A 23,968-nucleotide genomic window follows, 5' to 3' on the forward strand; every position below is an offset into this window, starting at 1 on the left:
CTTTTACATGAGTGGCAGTACGCCTTTGGAGCACCTACTTGTGACTGAAAAAAAATCAGTGCACACTGCAGAAACTAATAAATCATTCTTATTTGTTTTTATCATATAAATTCACGTAAAGTAAAACTATAGTGAATGCAATACACTGATGTTTAAATGTCTAAAAATATTTAATAAACAGGGCAGAATAGTAATGAATGGGAGAAAAATTGAAAGCGTCATTACTAAGTTTAAAATAATAAATTCACTTCATAAAAACACTGCCCTTTGGTGTCAATAGTGCATCTAATCACCTATGTAACTTGACTGTATATGTGTTCATCAAAGTAAAGCCACATTTTTCAGTAACTTCCATTTTCCTAAATCAGATATTTCAGCTGGCCACAAGGATCAGTTTTGTAAGCTCTATGTTAGGGACACTGTTTTACTATTAGAATTCCCCTATTTCTATGTTCTATTGCCTGAATCAAGTCTTCAATTTCTAAAGCCTTCAACATATTGAGATAAACTCTAATGAATTTAATAATTACAAGTAGTTGAAACGAACTAAGATGCTTTTACGAACTTGCTTTTTTGAGGGGGCGTGGCAAAATCAAGAAAGTGCATGTCCACTACTACAGAATATAAAAATAAGAAGTGCTGAAAGCAATGATGAATTCAAAATTACTGATTCCAAAGGAGTAAAATCACATTACAAAAAATGGCGAGCGGCTGTTACAGAAGCGGATGAAATTGGATTCCAAAACTCGGATTTGTTTTTGAGATCATTCAATTTACATGCAATATTACTAAATCACTCAATATTTCTAGCGCTCTTTTAGCTATTGTTATTTTCTTATTACCCAAGACATTTTTCCATGACTATAAATAAATTTCCATGACTTTTAATGAAAATATTTCGTTCGAACACTGAAAAACTCAACCGTGTAAAACGAAAAATAATGGTGTCAAATCTTAACGGCATAAAACAAACATGCATAAATTGATATATATATATATATATATATATATACTAGCAGTACCTGCATGTTGATGCCCATGATAAGAATTTAATGGAAGTCCGTCTTTGTCTCCAGAACCTTCTTGCACTGTTGAACAGCGTCAACGGCCCTAATCTAATGACTTGGGGTAGAATATGTGCTAGTGGGAAAATATCACTTGTTTTTGTTGATCAGGGGATAAAATTGATCAAGATATACGTCGCAAATGCATTTTGGAAGATGTTGTCTTACCATGGTCACAAAAGTTCTTTGGAAACAAAAGATCAACCTTCCAACAGGATTCCACACCTGTACACATAGCTAAAGGCACTCAAGATTGGTGCAAGACACATTTTTCGGAATTCATCGGAGCTCATGAATGGCCACTGTATTCCTCAGTTTTGAACCCAATGGATTATTCTGTTTGATCCATCGTGGAGACAAGAGTGTGTGCGAAACCTCATAAAACCTTGCCATCCCAAAAGAAATCCTTATGCAAGGCACATCATAAAATATCAGTAAGTGAGTTGCGGCCCAGAGACGAATATTTTGTGACACGTTTAAAGTTCTGTATTAATCCTAAAGGCAGCCATTATGAAAATTTGTAAATATATTAGATGAAAGAATGTATTCATATTTATTTTGAAGTTTGGTTGTAATATTTTCATTAGCATTAAATTTAAATTTATGGCATATTATGTGTGTTTAAGTTATTTCTTGTCACCCTGTACAATTTTTATATTTGTGTATGAAAATTGAAAACCTTTTTGTACATGTATATGAAAAGATTTCATTCTGTGACTGTGATTGTTTTACTTGGAGTTTTCCAAATTCTAACCACTGAAGAATCCCCCTTCTTAGGGAATTTCTTTGTTTTAATAAAAATTTGAGTCTCCTAAACGAATCAGGAGAGTTGACAGCTTTGGCATCCGATTCATCCTCTAATATTATTGAAATTTCGAATAACACAGGCAAATTTTACAAAAAAAAATTAAGTTTATTAAAGAAAAAAAAACTCAGAAGCATAAATTTAAAAAAATAGTTACTTATTTAACTACATTTTGGTATCCACAGCAGAAAATCATTTTTTCAATATTGCGTGGGTTCAATTTTAGGTGTCCAACAACATAATTTATTCAAAGGTACTTGAATATGAATCATTTACTAGTTGTGCTTAGTCTCATATTGCTTAGCTCATTTCTGTTTTGCATTTTAATCTTGCAACCTATTGTTCATTAGTTTTACTTTATCAAAGCATTTGAAGAAAAAATATAAAAATATCTAGGTTTCATGCTTTAATCTAGGAAATATTATACATTTCAAATTCTATCTAGAAACAAATATAATTGTGGAACTTGTTTAAAAGTAGAAAGCTAAAGACATTGTAAAACAACCTTCATATTCCATGAATTTTTAGCTGCCTTAGTTGAAATTTAAAGGTTTACTTTAGTCCTTTAAAAAACTATTAAATTGTAAATACATTCCAGTATATAGAGCAAAAACATGTCTTAAAATGTGTGAACTTTGCATGGAAAACTTCAAAAATTTTAGTTTTCAAACATGCATGTGTGTTTGTGAACATAATAATAACATAAAACTTACTATTTTCCTGATGTTGTGAAGAACAGTCAATCCAGTTATATTCATTCGCTACAGTTACTAATTCAAACTCTTTTAAAATCAAGTTAATGTTCCACGTGTAAGGCACAAAATGAAGTATGTCAGGGCGGGATTTGGAAGCCCAGTCTTCCATCAATGCTAAAATGGATTTGAAAAACACAATTTTTAGATTTTTTTCTAAGCAGTTGCAATCAAATAAACATTTTTTAATTATTCAGACTATAAACTATTTTACCAAATGGCCCCATAAGTATATATTGCGCAAAAATATTGTACTTATTTATTTTAAAAGTCATAAAAAATGCATGCATGTCAGCAAACGATTCATTTTGTCAATGAACATCTTAACTCATTACTTTGCTACCTCATAACTTTGAATTTGAGATTTAAAATTAGACACATTTTGTGCAGCCTAAAACAACTTGTTCCAAGTAGAACAGGTTAGGTATCTTATTTTTTACAACAAATTTTTCGTATTTCAATTATATTTTTTATTGGAACTAGGGAAACATTTTTCTTTCTTTTTAAATCCACATTTTAAAAGAATACTAACTTTAAAATCTGAAACATAATTAACTAGCATGCACTAACAAATTGTACTGTACGATTAAATCATTTTTAAAAAAATCCTAATTTAAGCATTCTATATGAAGTTGATCACTTTTGAAAAGAAATTGCAATAGCATAGCTGTTATCTCTTTTATAACAGCATTAACTTTATTTATATTTAACTCCCAGTTATGAAAATAAAAAAAATAAAAATAAACAAAAAAAATCTAGAAACAGTGTTTTGTTAAGCATCAGCTTTGGATGTGTATGATATTCATTTAATTCCAAAAACAAAATGATTCTGTACAAATATTTTCAAATCAATTAGGCAATGAATTCTTAGCACTCACCATGAAAAAAATATTTGTGGGCATAAATAAGATGCACTGTAGTTTTACATCCAGTTAAATTACTAGTCCAAACTTGATGATCATTCCATATCCTTGGATATTTCACTTTCACATCAAACTAAAACAAGAAAAAGAAATTGTTTTTTAATTCAATTATTTTGTCCACTTGAAAATCTATTTTAAAGACCTGTAAAAAGTGGGTTGTTACGCAGTTATACAGAGTAATGCACTAGAAATTTCTTTTAAAAACTATGAATAGTACATTGATATTTTAAGAGATAGTATTTTATCATTGCAACTAACACACATAAATTTAAAAACACACATATGCATAAGAGGCATACCAAAACATGTAAGTTTTGAGTTAGTAGTCAGTAATCAGCAGACATTAAATTTAGTGCAGTGCTCATGCAGTGTGAATGTGTTGCTCATGAACGAATGGGCCAAAAAGAAAGAATCCTTAAAATGAACGGGTCCGTTCTTTCACATAAAAAAAATGAATGACCATTCTTTTGAACGGTGAACAGTTTGGAACATTGTATTGATGCACTTGTGATAAAATTGCATCTTTTTTTTTTTTTTAAATTACATTTATCCTCAAATTTTCAACTCATTCAATCTCCCATTTCCTTCCCCTCAGAGTGCAGCACAATATATTCCTTTCGTACCTTTTTACTTTCAGAACTTCTTTCCTTTTCCTTTTTCCCTTGAGCTCTCTTCATTCTGGTTGGGAATTGGCTGCTGGACGTCCATTGCTGTTTCTGGTAGGCTAAAAATATCTCTCGGGATAATCCGGCGAAGTGCAGCATGCCAGAGTTTGTTGATCTGAATTCCTTCTTGCTTTTTGTTGAAATTGTTGATACGTTTGAAAATGTTGATCATTTCTCTGTTTAATCTGGCATAATAGTGGGAAGTCCTTGAAAGTATTTTGGTTTCTTTGAATTTAATGTTATGGGTCCCATCACTAAAAGTGTGTTCCGCGACTGCTAATTTCTCAGTGAGACCCAGACGGAAATTTCTTTGGTGTTCTTTTATTCTTGTATTTATGCTTCTTTTTGTTGTTCCAATATAATCCGCGCCGCAGGAACAGAGGATCCTGTAAACTCCTACAGCAGACAAAGGGTCTCTCACATCTTACACTGATTGTAGTAAGTCGCTGATTCAATGGGTAGGCTTGAAAACAGTCTTGATGTTGTGTTTGCGCAGAAGATTTTCGATTCTGTCGGCGTTGTCCTCAACGTAAGGGAGGTAGGCTGTAGATTTAACAGGTTCTTCTTCAGGTGGTTGTTTTTCAACTTTGGGGTGGAACGCTTTTTCAATTTTTTGTTTTGAAAAGCTGTTGGCTTGGAAGACATTTGTGAGGTGGGAAAGTTCCCTCTGAATAGCAGTAAGTTCGCAGATTCTGTTGGCCCTGACAAATAAAGTTTTCAAAAAAAAATAAAGAAGGAATTAAGATCAAGAAACTCAATGGCATACTGCGCTTAGACGGATTATCCCAAGAGATACTTTTAGCCAACCAGAAGCGGCGACAGACGTCCAGCATCCAATCCCCAACCAGAATGAAGAGAGCTCAAGTTTCAGCCAACCAGAAGCAGGATGAACTGTCATCAGCCCATCCCGGCCCAAAACGAAGGGAGAGCTAACTCTTCCCACATAAATATCAACAACATTTAGAAATCTGCATCAGTTGCTAGGAAGTCGCGTCCCTGGAAACTTCGACCACCACCACTGAAGATGACCGCCAGAGATAGGGTCAAAACGTTTGGAGTAACAACACTCGGACTACGACACAACAGCTTGGAATCTCACAACATAATTGACACCAGACATGAAAGCCTCCATTCTTACAAATAAAATATTATTTCCCCTTTAGAAAAGTCTCAAAATTCATTTTATGAGTTAGACTTGCTTAGATTATATATTTTAAAAAATTACATTGCAACTGTAACAAAAACCCTTTAAAGCACCCGCCCCCCACCCCTCTGAATGGCCGAAATTTTACGGAACAAAGGCTGCTCAGAGAGGTTTCCTAAAATGGAATTTTCCCCTAATTTCCAGATTAAATGAGCCATAAATAATTTTTTCCTAGTACAGTGAAACCTGTGTAAGTTGACCACTTGCGATGCATTACTTTAGTGGTCAACTTAAACAGGTGGTCAACTTACAAAGGTTGATTTAAATGGTAATGGCTAATTCCGTACCTGATAAAAGCGATCAACTTAGACAGGTGGTCATCTTACAAGGGTGGTCAATTTCACAGGTTTTACTACATATAAATATTGAGATCAGAAATTTTAATTAGAGTTATGTATCCTTTTTTTTAATCACAAGCAGTTGATGTCACCAGCATGGAGTTTTTTTATTTATTTTTTTTTTAATTTAATTTAATTTAAAATTAAAAAATTTTACCAGTAGTTTATCATCTTCCTTAGGAAACTTTTTGGAGGGTAAGACTTTCAATTTTTGAAAGTTGGATTTTTTTGGGAGACTCCCCGCCCCTTTCTGATGTCTTGGCTTTCATTAACCCGTTCGGGACGAACGACGCACGTTTGCGTCAGCGGCCATTGCTTGTCCTGTCGGAATCACGCTTATTTGCGTTCCCCTGTATGCTACTTAAGAATCCGAGTGACGCTAGTGTGCGGCTTGATTTCGGAACGAAATGTTTACTATCAGATGGCGTTACTTATCCATGTTCCGTCCAGATGATTGGTCTAGAACATTAGTATTTTTCTCTCTGATGTCAGAATGGTGTCCGTCAAGTGTTTGTGATTTATTGGATTTCGTGAAAAAAAAATATAAACATGTGCTAGCAAATGAAAAGGGAAATGCATACTCATTTTGAAATGGATGTTTCTAGTTTTGATTCCATTTATAATGGGATTTCATGAGAGATATTCTAGAAAGGGGTTTTACTTTTAGAATCATTTGTGTAGCCATGGTGAACAGGTCGTCTTTACGAGGAGGAAATATCTAAATTTATGACTGATCCATCTATGGATCTTTCGGACGACATTCAAACAGTTATAAATTATTTTTATTTTAGTTCTTCATACAGTAGATACTTTCTAAAATTATACGCTGAAAAAGAAGGCAAAGATTTTAGATGGAGATGTATCGTTTGCTCAAAGCAGAATAAAAGACTTAACACTACCTATGAGTGTAAAATGCACAATGCACATTGCTCAGTGCTTTGAAATTTTTCTTGAGGCTTTAAAATATGAATTGTTCCAATATTCTTCAAGTATTTCATAAAAATTAATCGCAAATATTTTTCCTGTTTTGTGCAAAATATATTTTAATAATCTTAGTTGCAGTAAAAAACAATATGTTTTGTATTTTTTTTATTCATTAAATTTTTTTGTTGTGATTGAAATTATGACATGCGTATTTTATCATATATTAAAAAATGGTTTTGTTTCTACACGAGGTGTACATTTTATTCATTGTTATGTAATGCATACTTTCTGAAACTGCGAATTAGGCTTAGCGGGAGAAATTGCCCCGGCCTGTACGCACAGTTCGTGTGTAACAGCTGCCGTCCTGAGGGAACGCTGTCTTCGGCGAGCTGCCGTCCCGAACGGGTTAACTAATTTTAATTCAGTAACTAATTTAAGTTACTTGTTAATGAAACACTCGGCTTGGCTAAGCGATCAAATTGATAATAATATCAACAGTAGTAATAATACTAATATGCTGTAATAAAATTATTCATCTCATCAAATGTGCCATCCCCCTCCCTCCATTAGGGGTGACGCACCTCCTCGAACATTAAGGAACCAGACTCTCAAAAAGAGAAAGACCCCTTAGCACTAAAAACAACCACTCAAAAAAATGGTCATGCTAGGTGAATTAAATTGTTTTCTGGAAAGACCAAAAAAAAGTATTCAACAATATTAAAAATTTAGTTTAATTACAATATAAGCTTTTGACTTAATAATTCAAGCAACCTTAAAATTAAAACATGTATAACTGACAAATAAGGGTCTAAAAGGTTCGTCTGAACAACAACAAAAATAATTAAATAAAATGAAACAAATAAACAGAATATTTCTATTGCTGCATTTTTTACTTATCGACTTTCAAATTTAACTTATGTTTTATCATCATTATTAAATAATAATTTTGAGTAAGTGTAGCCGAAAAATTAATTATGGTCACACGTACCCATAACACAAATATTTAACTAGTTATAGGCACATTAGCATGAAAAGATCTTAAATATTTCAATTAATGGCAAAATCATAGCTATATGATAGAAAAAAAAAGCTAAGGTACATACTAATGAAATTGCGATCTGATGAAAAAACATCAATGTAAATTTGTTTGGAAAAAAAACATTCAATGCAAATTGAAAGATGTTATTTTAAGAATCCCCTGATTTTGTTCCTGGAATATCGATTGCAAACTTGATAAATTGACAATACAAGACAAACCTGCCTATTACTGGTTTGTTGTCCATAATTACTCATTTTTTCTAATATGGAAGTAACATTTACAAAGTCTGCTATTTAAAAAGTAAATGAGCAGGCCTTTCCTTTTGAGTGGCAATCAATCACTCTGTTGAAATTGTGAGTGCCTAGAATAACATTTCTGTGAACTGAACAAACTGCCGATGCCTTGAGACGATCCTGGCCCATAGTGTTTCTAAAATATGATTTGAACTCAACGAAAACTAATTTCAAAATGCAAGTAAATCATGAAGTGTTGGATAATATTATCATTATTATGGGGTTTTCTCTCTTTTCTTTTATTTTTTGCACGGATGACCAAAAAATCTGAGAACAAATCATTTTTTTTCTGCCGGTTCGTCAGACTACCGGTTGAGAATTGCTGCTCTAATATTTGAAAAGAAAGTCTTCACACAGAAATTTTGAGAGTAAGCATCTCTAGCTCCAAAAACAAACAAATGGACGAAATTAAAAAAAAAATGTCCCCTGCGTAACGCTAAGATTTTTTTAAATTCAAGTAAATATTTATTAAATATGGGATTAACTGTTATTTTTTATAGTACATTAAAGTCTGTATTATTCTCCAACAGCATTATTTTTCTAAGGCTTTGGTAAGCTGGAAAAATAAAAAAATTTAGCATTACGCATGGGACATTTTGTCGAGAATCGCCCAAATAACTAAATTAAATTATGCATGCGTTGTAAAAAAAATGCACAGAATCTTATGAAACTGGTAATCTCTATGGCCTTATATTTGTCGAAGAGGAAAAAATTAAGACAAAAAAAAAGAGGACAGTATGATAAAAAAAAAATTCTGACACATGGGCAACCCATTCTCTTGCCCTTTTACATTGTATTCTATTGAGCGACTTTGCTAGACTCTTCCCCACTGATCTCTACTCTTCCCTCCAAGCTGCTATCGCTTGCCCTTGGTTGGTATTGGGCAACTATGATTTCGTTTGGGCTCAGGGAAATTTGCCCACTCTTTGGGTGTCATCTCCCGCCATTTTTCGTTTTCTGACTCAGTCATTGCGATTGGCTAAGAGCGAAGGCATGGCGAGGGCAGCTTCGAGCGAGCCTGCAGCTCTCAAAGCTGTGCACAGCACTAAAATTAATGGGATTTAAAAACTTTCTGGTAATGTATAAAAATATGCAGGGAGGGGGGCCTAGACGTTTGAAATCTGTTGTTTGCCCTCCTTTTTGCTTTTTTGAACTGAAATACAAAACAATATTTTTGTTAATAATGTATTTAATTAGTTACAATTTTTCTGGGTGGGCCCGGCCCACCTGTCCTATAGCAATGAGCCGCCCCTGCTCTATGGCTAATCTGGCCCTGTATAGATGCACTCTGCCATAAAATTTGCATGACAAGAACTAGCTGTCAGAATAAAACGAAATTTTATACAAAAGGACAACATTGCTATTAGAAAGTGATCATAAAATGAAATCAAAATGGTCATTTATTACAGGTAAAATCTCAAGTATGAATAGTAGTCATAGTACTCCTGTCATAGTACCAGCTGTAACGTGAAAACACAAGGCGTGGATAACAGTGATAATACTCCATGTGGAGTATTATCATTATCATTTTATTTAAAAAATGGCACATTATTAAAAGGATTTATTAAACAACATTCTAATTCATAAAACAAGTGTTATTGAGTTTTCAAATTGGTAAGTTCTTTTGCTGGACACCAAATAATGTGCATTCCAGTAGACTGCATGTAAAATTGTTATTATCACTCAATATCAATAAATGGCAATAATATACCAGGATTATAAACACGGTTTATTAATATTTTTCCCTGTAATGATTTACCTCTAGAGTTTCACTTTCAATGAATGATCTGTACTGCAAACTTGTAGAAGCTTCAAGGTGTAAAAGTTGGCCATTTATTGTGGTATGATACCCATCCTCAGATATGTGCCATGGTATAGTAACTTCTAAATATGATCCCTGACCAATATTCATATGAACAGCATTTGTCTCCTTAGATAACAAAAGAAAGCAGTTATTACACAGAGAAAATTCATTTCTAATATTTTATTATACTATTTGTTAGTGCATTATAATTAAAACAAACATGAAAATATTACAACCACCTACCATGAAAAAGCAAAAATATGGTTTTAAAAGTCTCAAAAATGCACAACAAGATGGAGCATAACACGAAAACTTGAAACTGCTTTCAGTGCACATATAACATTGTTTTATCATTATTCACGTGTTGAAAAAGTTATAAGCACTAACATAACCAGGGTACTATCACAGTAGAGAACCTCAAAAAAAAAAAAAAAAATTCTTAAACAAACATTACTAAAGTATTAGCACAAGTAAATTTAACAAGTATATTGCTCCAACAGCAAGTAAGCTAGTTTTCATCTGCACTTATCTCATTTTAGTAAAGATTCAAAACCCTTTAAAATACATTAACAACTGTTCCTTAAAAGAATGCTGAATTCACATAAAACTCTATTCATTTATAATTATTCTTATTCAACAACTTAGTCTGAATCTTACATTGCAAAAAAGTAGCACACATTTTATCATTTTCTAAACTAAGCTCAAGAAGACCATTCCCTTTAGTTCAGTTAAATAATTCAAATGCATTCCAGTCAAGTATTTCTAATGCAATTCATAAGTATTCAGTTTAATTAATCAAAATTAATCTAATCTTTAAAAGAAATGTATCCTTCAAACTATTCTAACAAATCATTCTCCTAAAGATAGGGAAAAGAAAATTCAAAAAGTTTCACTTTGGGCTGAGTTTATCCAAGTTCCTATAAGGAAGTAAAATTGTTTTCTCAGAAATATTTGCAACAATTTTTACTACACTCAATAACTTCATTAGCTTTTCTCTTCCCATACATTCAGACGTCTACAATCATTTCAAAATAATTCATAACTGTCATATTAGTTTCAACAACATTTTCATTTTATAAAATAAACTTTATAACAAAAAATCGATGCACCAAGAAGCAATCATCCGATTGCTCTGAAATTTTGTATGCATGAGTGTTTTGAACAGATATGCAAATAATTAAAATTTGGTGTCCAATGAATGAATAGTTTGATCTCCAGTACATCAAAACTGCACATCCAGCAGATGTTCAAAGCAGTTCTTCAAAAGTTGTTAACTGTTGAAGTAAATAGTAGTTACTTTCGGTTTGATTGCGATTCAGATTACCTTCCAACAACTTAAAAAGGCCTCACGGCATGGTTCATGCTCTTTACGAGCAACCGGAGTTTAAAAGAGGTCGTATCATTGAACTGAAAGAGGCCGGTTGGTCAAATCGGAGAATTGCTTGTCATTTCAGTCGAAGCAATGTGGCAATTTAAAGATGCTAACAAGGATGGGGGTAAAATGGCAGAGTTCAGTGGCAGGATGGTAGCGGTCGACCGAGGGTCACAACAGATTGTGATGACAGAATGATTGTCCAATCAGCTGTCATAGATCAGATCGATCAGATGTCATTCTTCATCTCTATGAACCATCAGACGTCCAACCCAAACACCAGTGTCCATCATGACCATTTACAGATGGTTGGGACAACGAAATCTATGTTCGCGCCAACCGTTAAGCCACCTGCCACTGACATCTACACACTGCCGAGCCAGATTACAGCGGTGCATGGCTCGATCAGGTTGGAATGGTGCCGACTGGGGGCGTGTAGTCTTTAGCCTCGAATCCCGCTTTCAACTGTGTCATGACCATCATCGAAGAGGTGTTTGGAGACACCCAGGGCAGAGGGGGATCCTGGTTTCACTTTTGCATGCCACACTGGCCCTCAACAAGGCATTATGGTCTGGGGTGCCATTTCCTTTGATAACTGGACACCTTTGGTCATAACTGGAGGTACACTTACTGCATAGTGGTACATCGATGACATCCTGTGTCCTGTCATCGATGACATTTCCTAAGACCTGTTTTGCTGCTGTTCTTTTTGCAGTACTCTCGGCTAGTTTTCAGCAGGACAATGCCAGATAACATATGGCACGTGTTGCTATGAAGTGTCTGCAAGCTTGTCAAACTCTTTCATGGCCTGCCAGATCGCCAGATCTCTCTCCCATCTAGCATATCTGGGATATGATGTGAAGGCGATTGCATCTGGCAAGGAATGTTGATAACCTCGTCTGACAATTGCAGCGAATTTAGCCGGAAATACCGCAGGACACCCTTTGGGAGCTCTATTGGTGTTTGCCATGCCGTGCTTCAGCTTGCATCTAGGCTAGAGACGGGTCAATACCTTATTGAACTTGTTACTGTAACTCTGACATAAATTATTCAGTTGCTCTGAAAATTTAATCATTTACTATTCTGTGCATTGTCTTCCTATCCACCAATTTTCGTCTCAATCGGATCACTTCTTCTTGGTGCCTTGATTTTTTTTTTGTTATAGAGTGTACAAGTGTAATACTTAAAACACATTACAGTAAAACCTGTGTAATAACTATTGTCTATAACAAGAAGCCTCTCTATAACAATATTTTCTTTGGTCCCAACAAAGTTCTCATTTACGCAATGTATTTTCAACTGGCCAATAGCGATTATTTCAGATGCACCTGTTTATAACTATAATACCTTTTTTTCAAAAAATAAAAGTAACTTTAATTATGTCACTTTTTCTGTCTTAAAAACTATGCCTCGAATAAGAGATAAAAAAGATGGAAACACCATGCTGAGAAATAATTTCAAGACAATTGGGGCAAAAGCTAAACCGGTATCTATTTGAGAAGGGATTAAAATACGCTACTACTACTTCGTTTAAAAAAGGAAAAATATGCAAAATGTAGTAGGAAAAAGCAAATTGAACATCTAATGGAAACTACTGCAAAGGGCCCTTCATAGGAATGTTGGACATACTTTTATTGCATTAATATGTTCCTAATGCTGATAGTTTTGAAAATGTCTTGCATAGTACGTATTACATTTTTAATTTTTAGCTAAATTAATTAGAAAAGTTTAAAATTACTAGATAATTAAATTACCTACTTTTAAATTATTGTCACACTTTTATAGAATATAAATTTTAAATTACTCAGATCAACTTAGCTTGGTTTTGAAAATAAAACTCCCTTTTTTATGTGCACACAATATGTGGGGGGAAAATGTTTGCACAAATGTTCAAACAGTCTATAACGATAAACTGTCTATAACAATATTTTTTGAGGTCCTAACAGTATCATTATAGATGGGTTTTACTGCATTTATTCAGCATACTTCTCTTTCAGCCACATTAAAAATCCTATTTAGATCTGCTTAAAGCCAAGCATTTTGCCAATATTATTACTTATTTTCTTATTCATATGCCACACTACTTGGAAATAAGATATATTAATATTAATGATTTCACTGCCTAGGATTAAATATTCACTAACTTTTTCTTTAGAAAATAAAACATCTATTGTTGCTTCTGATAGTGTGCTGAGACGAATATCAAAGCTTTCACATTGCCTTTTTTCTCCAACATTGCTTTGTTTTGTAACATTCAATGTCTGGTAATCCTGAAAGAACAAAAACAGGGTTAACCTATATTTACAAAACACAAGTTTACTGACACTTTTACACATCAAGATTCGATTCAATTAGGGGATTAAAGTACACTAAAAACTCTGTAATCTGCAAGTTTCTCAATTTATATTTTTTAGACGTCAGCTATATTGCAGTTTTAGATATACAGTAGAACCCTGATTTGATACGTTGTCTGCTTCGTATATTATCCCGCTTCCAACATAACTTGTCATTTTCTGCTGTTCCGAAAAAATTGCACAGTACTGATAATGTTTAAATATTCCGGATTTAACGTTATAATTTCCCCTAAAAATCTGCTTCCTACATTTTTCTAAAAACCAACTACAATTAGTTTTCCTCTACCAAGATTCACATAAACTTTTTCCGAGTTTTTTTTGCCAAGATAAATTTGTTTCTTAGGTGCTTGAAGCCATTCTGGCATTCTTTCCCCTTCGTCTTCGATCTTCTTTGGTCGTATTGTCTTTTTGTCTGTGAGCAGTCTGCCAAAGGAAAAATACAATCCCTCCTTATCTCCCACTGTCTTTCAGGTTTTGTGTTTATTGACCACTCATTTACAGGTGGGACTGGTTTTAATTAGTCTGTAAGAATTCGTTCAAGCCATATAGATATTTTATATGGCTTGACGATTAGGGCTCGACCGATGGCATTTTGTGGCCGATGGGCCGATGCCGATTGTTGGCCGATTGTTCAAAGATGGCCGATGGCCGATTGTTTTCCTTCAAATGGCCGATTGCCGATGGCCGATGCCGTTGGCCGATGGCGAAAAAAAAATCCAATAGAAATAAATTGATAAGATTGTCAGGGATTTAAAGGATCATTGATTCATTTCATTTTTACTTCCTTGCTCCGAATAAGGAATTGTAATCACAAAAGAAAAAAAAATTAGATTTCGACCTAAATTTCTATTTTATGATTACCCAATTTAAACTTTACAAGTTCTTTCGGCACATTTGTACATCAGAACATATGTACCTAAGAACATATAAATGATCAAAATATCCATTTTGAATGTCTCCTTAGTTAATTATCGCAAATTCTCTTGTGATGTTTTTATGCGCGTAAACTTGCGTCACTCAAAAACTTTATGAAATAGTAATTTGAAAGCTCATACGTATGTAGCATGATATAAAAGTTCGAGGACAAGTTAAAAACCTTACCCTGAATAATTCACATAACCGAAGTACATCTATCTACAAAATAGTCACCTTGAACGACTATGCACTTATGCCAACGTTCGTATAGCTTTTAGAAGGACTCTTGGAAGACATTTATCGCAATCTCCTGTAAGGCCTCTTGTGCTGCTTCTTTAACTTCATCGTGGGGAAGAAGTCGACTTTCATGTGGAGGATGCACGGTTCGATTGGTCAATAGTCTGATATGACAAATAAATAACATAACGTTTCGTCGGACTTAGCTTCGTTTGACTTTTACCTGTTCTCAACAAAAAAAACATTTGCATGGACGCCGCTTTCTTCCGTGAGGAGAAGATAAAGCTGCATCACAGAAGGTGGCGAAAAAGTGGCTTCCAGGAGTGTTTCCAAAAGTTATATGAACACTGGCCGAAGTACATAGTCCCTCAAGGTGACCTTTTGAAGGTGGATGTGCTTCGGTAATGTGAACTATTTTAGGTAAGGTTTGATAGTACAGCTTGTCCCTCGAACTTTTGGATCGTACTACGTACAATCTGTATAGGGTGTAATTATGCTTCTCCCTGTATGTGTTCTCCCTTCTATGCTGTATGATGGAAGACAAAAAAAAAAAAAAAGGAAAGAAAGAAAGAAAAACAAAGAGACTGTTTAATAACCAATTGATTTGCTTTGTTTTTTTAAATTGAACATATAACTAAGATTTCAGTAATATTGTAATAATGTATGGATGTAAATGCACTAAACATAATTAAAAAACATTAAATTATGTTGCTTAATCATTCAAAAAAAAATGAATAATTAAATAAAACTATGAAACCGTCAACAAATTACGCAATTAAAGTGGAAAGATTGCACGTAGACACTTTTTAATAATCAAATTAAACAAAAAAAGTAACAGATAAATTACAATATTAAATCATAACAGGAATATTTTTCTACTTATTTACAATTTATGAACAGAAAAGTTTACACTTTTCATAAAAGCTATAACAGTGACATAAATTTTACGGAAAAAAAGGTTTTTAAAACGTAGCCACAATAAGCAAACTCAATATTTACACCAAGTTAATAACTGAATACATTTACTACTTGATCTGATGTTTGCACACGCAATATTGAACAATTTGATCGTTTAATTTTTTTTTTTTTTTTTTTTGAAGCACTACAAACAAGTTCAAATTAAAATTTTCAATTTAACAGTAATTTTCTGAAATTAAAAAAAAATGCATAATAAAAAATCCTTGAAACTTTTCTACAACATATTATTAAAAATATGATTCAACGAAAAAAAACTTATTCATTGATTTTATATAAATACATAAAAATAGTTACTTACAACAGAAAAAAAAATCGATCGCTATTAATAAAGCAAAAAAGATGACTCATTACGAAATATAGGTGAAACAAGCATAAGAAATATCCAAAATAACATTTCTTGACCAAAATAAATAATCGCTAAATATTTAAGAAATGTTTGAAACAACAAGGGTGGGTTAGGGGGGTCACCCTCTGATTTTGGAGTAATTCACAACATTCAACTTCGGCCTCATTTTTTTAGTATAGAACCGCTACCACCAACACTTCGAAAGAGTTTGAATCTACTTCAGCACTTCTGAAGAAAAAATTCAAAAGTCCCTTTGATTCTCGAATTATGTCACCATTCAAAACATCTTTAATCAATTTCTTACATTAATGCTCTAAATTCTTCCTAAACAATAGATAAAGCTTGAAAACGACATCTCTAATTTTATGTTTGGCATTAGTTTTAAACAACTCAGAAGTACAACTAGATTTTAATTTCAGAAATTGAGGGTAGTTTGAGGAAGGGCACACAAGTATTCTCGGAAATACAAACAATAGTCGTAAAAAATAGAGTTAAAAATAATCATAAACATTGAACAGAAAAAACCTCTTAAAACTTGCACCCGAGTTTGTTTTGACGTGCAGTGGCGGATTTAAAATATAGCAAATGTTGCAATTGCGCTAGAGGCCCCATAACCATAGGGGAACCGTAGGAGTTACAAAAATGCATATGATAAATGTTTTACAACTTATGTGATAGAGAAATAGGGCCCCAGAATGTATTTCGGCGGGCCCCAAACTTGTAGCTTCGCCGAAGCGATACGTAAAAGACTGTAATACTGTGATTCATATTACAAATATCGAAAAATTAAAAATTACCGTCGGTTCAACGGGAATCGAACAAAATGAAACAAAACCGTTTCGCCATCTCATATTTATTTCCATAGTCTCCAATTCAGCAATATATCACCAAATGATCATCAGTCTGAGACGTTATATTAGTTTTGCATTGAAATAAGTAAATAATAGCCACAAAAAATGAGTAAATAGGCTTTTTAGAACACCCGATCGAAAACAAAAAGGGAAGTGCACAACTGGAAGGTACGCACACCCCACATGCGAAAATATAGCCTTCTACAGCTTACCATTTTTGAGTTATGACTTATGAGAGATACATATTACGTACATCCAACCGCAAGAAACAACGCAGCAATTAACTTGTTTGGTAACTGAATGCAGTATTAAAAACTCTTTTAGGGGTGACTAAAAGAGAAATTCATATTGAAATTTAAGTAAACGATTTTATATAAAAACAATAACTCCCTTTACTTTGTATTGAAAAGTAAAACAACAAAGGTCCTTTTTTTCAAAAACATCGGCCAATTCCATCGGCTTTTGAAAGTTTTTAAAGGCCGATGGGCCGATGTTTCCTGCAAGTTAGCATCGGCAGCCGATGCCGATGGCTAAATTGTTGAACCATCGGCGCCGATGCATCGGTCGAGTCCTATTGACGATATATATACATATAGAGTCATATCGATCCAAGAAGCTATTTGTTAAATAATCTATTTCTTTTTCAGCTTATAAAAATGCAAAATGAAAGAAATCACCTAGTTTTTTGGTAAAAACGAAACAATGATGGAAACCTCATGTTGTTTCAAAATGTTATCTCAACCGTATGACAGCTTTAAGAACAAATCAGCAACTGCTTTGAAATTCGCAAAGATATAGCTTCTGAATTCTTCAAGAAAACTTATATATTATAAAGCTATGATTTTCTTAATTACATAATAATTTATAGTTAAAATATTAATTAATTTTCAAAAACTTAAATGAGGTATGGATTTATCAAAGAAGTTTTCCCTTGCGTTAATATCATTATGACAATGTTCCTAATTAAAGCCGCTCATTACACAGCATCTCCGTGAAATTATATAGGGTTTAGTATTTAATTGGCTTGAAATGTTAAAAGATATACATACTAATTATGTACTTATTAATTGGCTTTAAAGGATCCAAAAAACATATAAAAATATAGTCATGAAAACTTTGTTTCGAAACATTGTATAGGGGGGATGCTTTTCCTATAATTATTACTGCTTTTATCCATGTTGGAATAAGATGAAATAAGGTTTTGAAAGCATAATAACAGCTAAAATGCATAAATTTTGAGTTAATCTGTATAAGTTGGCAGTAATGCAATATGTGTTGCTGGGCACATTATTTGTGATACTCTAATCACATGATTATTTGCCAACTTGTTGTAATCTGATACTTATAGTAATCTAACGGTACTCAAAAACAGGAATTGATGGATTATAGGACTTTCAATGCATAGCAGCAGAACAAATGAACTAATTACAATTTATGTTGAAAAGGGGCCATTTGATTTGCTGCATTCTCCTAATCATGGGTGGGATACCTTGGACCTTAATATATGTCCTCTCCATAAAGGGAGCTATGAGATATTCAACTGAAAACATTTCAATTAAAAAGGCATCGTTGAAACTATATTCAATAATATACCTGAGGGAAGAAAAATTTATAAAGGTGTTCTCTTTGGCGATCAGCCCAGGGACCATAGCTAAAATCTGTGCCCTTTCCACACTTGATGTCTAATCCCCACAAAGGAGCAGTTGATTGTTGAACAACGTCTCCGTCAGCCAGTTCTACCATTTCTGGCTCAGCAGCAACTATACCTTAAAAACATATAACAACACAAAATTTATTACCACTTTCACCAAACATTATTTTTGAAAAACTACAAAGAATGTCTTTATAATGAACTGTGAGTTTAAACCCTAAATCAAGACTCCAATGAAACTACATTAGCTTTTAAGTCAGAAAAATGAAGTGGTAAAAAAAAATTCAAACCTTTGAATGAGGCAAAGGTTTGTGCGAATAAAGATTAATCTGACAAAAGAAATCTTTCAATAACTGGAAAAATGTGAAATTTGGAATGATAGATGAACTTTGAAACTCTGTCACTAAAGGGGGAAAAAAAAGAAATTTCATTATGTAGTAATTAAAAAATGAAATGATTGGAAAGTAAAACAAAACTGCTTTTGGATTGTCTCCCTTTCTTTCAGTACCTATAGCAAACTCTAGCCAATGAAACAGGGATCCTTAAAAGTAATTTAAAATTTTCAGAGAAAAAGGTATTTTGAGGAAACATGACGATAAAATTTGATGCTAAAAACATAGATTTACAGCATATTTTCAAATGAAAATATTAACAAAACAATCAAACATTTCAAGTAGTAGGCATGTTTAAAGTAACTGAATATAGATAATTATGTAAGATGTAAGACTTTAAATTATTTTAAAACAGTCAGTTCATTTTCATAGTTTTACTTGATAATGTTTTTATCAGAATTTCAGCTTTGCAACACTCTTTAAGTTTGTATATGTGCTGTATTCTTGTAAATTCAGTGTAAGTTTATTCTATGTGTTTTGATGTGTCATGTGTTGTTTTTACGTTAAATGTTAAACATGTTGTTTATTTGCTATTTTTAATTTTCATCTAAATAAAATTGTTTTATATGAGAATACTGCTGAACTCTGCTGAATAATTTAACAAATTATGAAAATGATGCTGAGTAGTATTTTATCAAAGTGCCAAAAGTTATGTGAATTCAAGTGTAATTTTTAAACTCAAGTACTTATTTTTAATTTATGTATCTTTCTACATGCATTACTTATGTGGGTACACACACGACACACCCATAAAAAAAAAATATTACAATATTTAATCGAAATTACAAATGTTGCAAACATTATGAAATTTTAATGATAATTTTAAATGAAATAAATGATTCTTATAATTTGCCAGACAGCTTTTGCTTCATGCTACTTGTAACATTTTAAACATTAGATTGGTATGGTATCTGACTGCAAGATGATACATGCTGAATGCATCTACCTGTGCCAATCTCTTTCCACGAAAGAACCATAAACCACCACAACTTTGTGAGGTAGAAGAAAGAATATTCTTTTTAAAATGTAATTTTTTTTTATACTTTAAATTTTTTTCTGCCCCAGGATTTTTTTTTTTTTTTTTTTTTGATTTGTCAAGCTTGGCAAATGTTTCTCATAATTGCCACGTTGCCACTTCTGATTCAAAACAACAAAAAATATTTGAAACTGATACTTGGACTGCAAAGTTTTTTTTTTTTTTTTAAAGCACAAATGAGCAATGCATGAAAATATATATCACATTGATGTATTTCAAAATAACTGAGAAAACCCACGAATCTACAACAAAAACTTTAAGTAATGTACTTCTTAAATTATATTTATCATTTTCTAAGATTCATGTTGCCACTTTAGATATTGTTAAAAAAATGACTGATTATATGAAATTAGACAAAAGCTAAACACGTTCAATACATTTTTTAATTAAAAAAATTAAAAAGGGAAAAAAAGACATTTAGAATATTGATTTTATAAATTTTTCACCAGTTTTAGGTTCAATATATGCCTTAAAAATTAAATAAGTTTTGAAAATATGAATTTCTATGCTTAAATAAGCATTATAAAGTTCATACAAAAGAAACATTTTAGCTCTAGTCAACTTTATTATGTCCAAGCTCCCATTTAGTTTGAAAGTCACTGATGGTCTTTCACAAAGATAACTGGGTTAAATCCCCAGCATGGTTCATGGGATAAACCCACTACTTCTCCCATGCTATTTTACAACTCTAAGGCTCCCGATAAAAGGCGAGGAGTTGTAGAGGAAAAGGTTCTACCATGCAGCTGTAATGCTGGTATGAGCCATTTAAAGGAACAAACCTCATCAGGTTTGGGTAGTTCCCTCTCATCAAAACAAAAAGAAAGATGAACTTATTTCAAAAGAAAATAAAAAGAATTATAATATACTCAGAGGTAAAGCAGTGCCTATACTGGTGCAACCAGAGAGAGATTTTGGGAGTTAAAGCCCCTACAAGAACCCTTCATTTTATTCATTTAGTCAATCCTACTCCTAGTATGTTAGTTTTTATGCACATAAAGACCAAAAACTCCTTCCAGGAGAAAGTTTTGGTTGCCTCACTTAAATGCATACTTTGCAGGATATTTACTAAATGCCATACAGTTGAAAGGAGATCTACAAATACCAGAGTTTTAAACTATGAGAAAAATGACATATCACTATTGTAAGCAAGTTATACAAGTATATACAGATACTATGACATACCTGCTTCGTCCTGGTAGTAGTACAGATCTACAAAATTAGATTGAAAAACAACAAAACCTTCGCCCATATATCGAGGTGGCTCATCGCTTAAACCAGTGTACTTTAGACTTGGAGCTAAAATTACTTTAAAATTTTCAGCCTTGCATTTAGTAATGTGTGTATACTGATCAAGCCTTGATGAAGCAGGCTTCGTAGTATAAATAATATGTGCTTCTTCAAAATTCACAGATAATGTTGTTGGTAATAAACGATTTCCAAACACCACACGACCCTAGATTTGAGAAAAAAAATATTTTGACTGTAAATTGATAATATTGAAATTAAATACAACATTTGAAATATTGAAAAAAAATACTGAACAGATTCAAAACAATTATTGATATAATACTAATTAGAGAAGTAGCACTTAAATGGCATTGATCAGTAATTGGCCACTGACAACTATTGTATTGCATTAGTAATTGATCAATTTGCACAAATTAATCAGTGAAAATTTTTTTTTCAATTTAAGTTACTTTAAGTAGGTCTAGAATAATAAAATATGCTGAATGAAATAATTAACAATAACTAAATGTAAATTTTTACAGCACAAGACAATAAATATAGCATACAATTGATGCTGGATGTTACACACAGTATGGGACCACAAAAAGCGTTCATCAAATTGAGTGTTCATTACATCGACTAGCATTGTTTTAATAAAAGACATTTTGGAACCGGTAAGCTGTTGCTACGATTGAGAGTACCATAAATTAGAGGTTTTATTGAGCATCAACTGCAACTGTAATAATAAATAAATAACAACAAAATATAATTTTTTAAACGTTAATTCTTTTTAAAATCATTTATTCAATTAATGCCTAACAGAGTAGGGGTTTAGATGTAGCCGTCAACTCCACTTTCCCCCACTCTAAATCAAACATATTTTTGATTATGTTTCTTACTGTTCTTATATTTAGTGTTTATACAGTGATGGTCAGAATTATAAGGGCACACAGAAAATTGCACAGTAAAAAAAAAAATTCCTGAAATAATTCACTGTAATTTATACATGAAATGCTTTTTACTGCTATAAATCATTGTGGCATGCAAAACATTTGAAAATACAAAATATAAATGTTTTACCATGGTTAATAAAAAAATGTTGCTGGTGAAAATGGACAAAACTATAAGGACAACCAGCGTTTTGCCCCCCCCTGAAAACCCCTAGCAATCAACAATATCCCCGCTTTTTTCAGTCACTTTTATCAGTCTTGATGTCATGGAAATTGAAGAATGTTTTTGGAATTTTTTATCCTGGTTTTTTTCGATGGAAATATAAGTTCTCGCTAGTTTCGATATTGAATACCATTTTTTCATACTAAGGGTGCCAAAATACCTCACAAAGTTCCCATTAAACTTAGGTCGAGTGTTTTGTCCAGCCAGTACAGTAATTTCACAAAAAGAACACAAAGGAATCATTTTGAGGTTTGAAAAACATGTAATTTGGCATTATCCTGTTGAAACAAATTAATTAAACTCATAATTAAAAGGGGTTTTTTTTTTTTGCTAAAAAAATATTTCTGAGTATATCAACATTACTCTCAGAATTGGTTCTGCCCTACACAAAAAATATTGGTACAGTTTCTGTCTGTTGCGAAACTTCCTCAGACCATTACTGAGCCGCCTCCAAATGTACGTTTTGAGATTTGTATTTTCCTTCAGAAGTAACACAAACCATTTAGTCCATTCCAATTAAACGTTTTCTCATCAGGAAAGATTACATTTCAATTTTTTATCCATAACAATGCACTTTTGACACGCTCAAACCTTGGTCTCTTATAAACTTTTTTAACAGTCGGTCATGACATTAATGTTACATCATGAAACTTTTTCTTGTTTTGCAAAACATGCTGAACAATTCAAGAACTGCATCGAAACTTAAATTACCATCTAATATCACACGATGTGTGTCTTTTGGAGCAAGCTCGTCTTATTATCATGTGTTTCACACGTACAGAAACAGAAGATTTCCTACCTGTTTGCCTTTGTGTTCCTTATTTGAGAGAGATTTTTGAGAAAATTCTTTATGACCAATCTCTGTCTATTAAGATTTGTTGTTATTTGACGTACAGTAAGTTGTGAAATTTTACAATCAATCATTTTCCTTTTCTCAAATTCTCTAAGTTTAGTAGCTAGCGGCATGACAGTAAAAATAGAATGTGACATCTCCAATTGCTTTCTAAGCAATTATATTCTTATGTAGTGCAGTGTTCAGAGCCAAAAACAAGCAAATTTTTCTTTTTAGAATGCACAAATCTCATTATCCTTATAATTTTGTCCATATTACAGGGATGTTTAAATTCAAACTTTATTCTATGAATAAAAAATTCCTATGTATTTCCAATAACAGTAATTCAAAAATGTTCCTTTTACCATTACTTTCCAGTCATAAAATTTGCATAACTTTCCAACCAAATGCCGTCAAGATTTTATGGTTGTTTTTCCCCCCCTTTTTGTCCTTAAAGTTTTGGCCACTACTGTATATTGTTGACTCAGAGCAACAGTAGCATATCTTAGTGTTATTACTGGGATTAGATGTCTTACTGTTGCTTTGAAGAAACATATACAATAACAGCCTACATTTTACAATTTTCTTTTATCTATTACTACTTTTTCATTTTGTGTACAGATTAAAAACATCTTTTTTACGAAAATTGACGGTCAAAGCAGTGTTCATCTTTTTTAATTTAATTTTTCTATCTCATATGTTATGCCTATTGTCACCTCAGAGTAACAGTAAGACATCTAATCGAGGAATAACAGTAAGATATCCTACTATTGCTTTGAGGCAATGACATATA

At 32.7% G+C, this 23,968-nt stretch overlaps 1 protein-coding gene across 1 annotated transcript in view; it reads right to left on the minus strand.

Annotated features, from left to right (window-relative positions):
- Nucleotides 1-23,968, minus strand: part of LOC129219139 (bridge-like lipid transfer protein family member 1) — a 222,328-nt gene that overhangs the window by 183,609 nt on the left and 14,751 nt on the right. The window contains 6 exon segments of the mRNA XM_054853459.1: nt 2,583-2,738; nt 3,500-3,617; nt 9,767-9,937; nt 13,328-13,453; nt 18,458-18,630; nt 21,126-21,396. Coding sequence (XP_054709434.1) covers nt 2,583-2,738; nt 3,500-3,617; nt 9,767-9,937; nt 13,328-13,453; nt 18,458-18,630; nt 21,126-21,396 — 1,015 coding nt within the window.

Source organism: Uloborus diversus, chromosome 3 (assembly GCF_026930045.1).
Source record: "Uloborus diversus isolate 005 chromosome 3, Udiv.v.3.1, whole genome shotgun sequence".
Classification (NCBI taxonomy): domain Eukaryota; kingdom Metazoa; phylum Arthropoda; class Arachnida; order Araneae; family Uloboridae; genus Uloborus; species Uloborus diversus.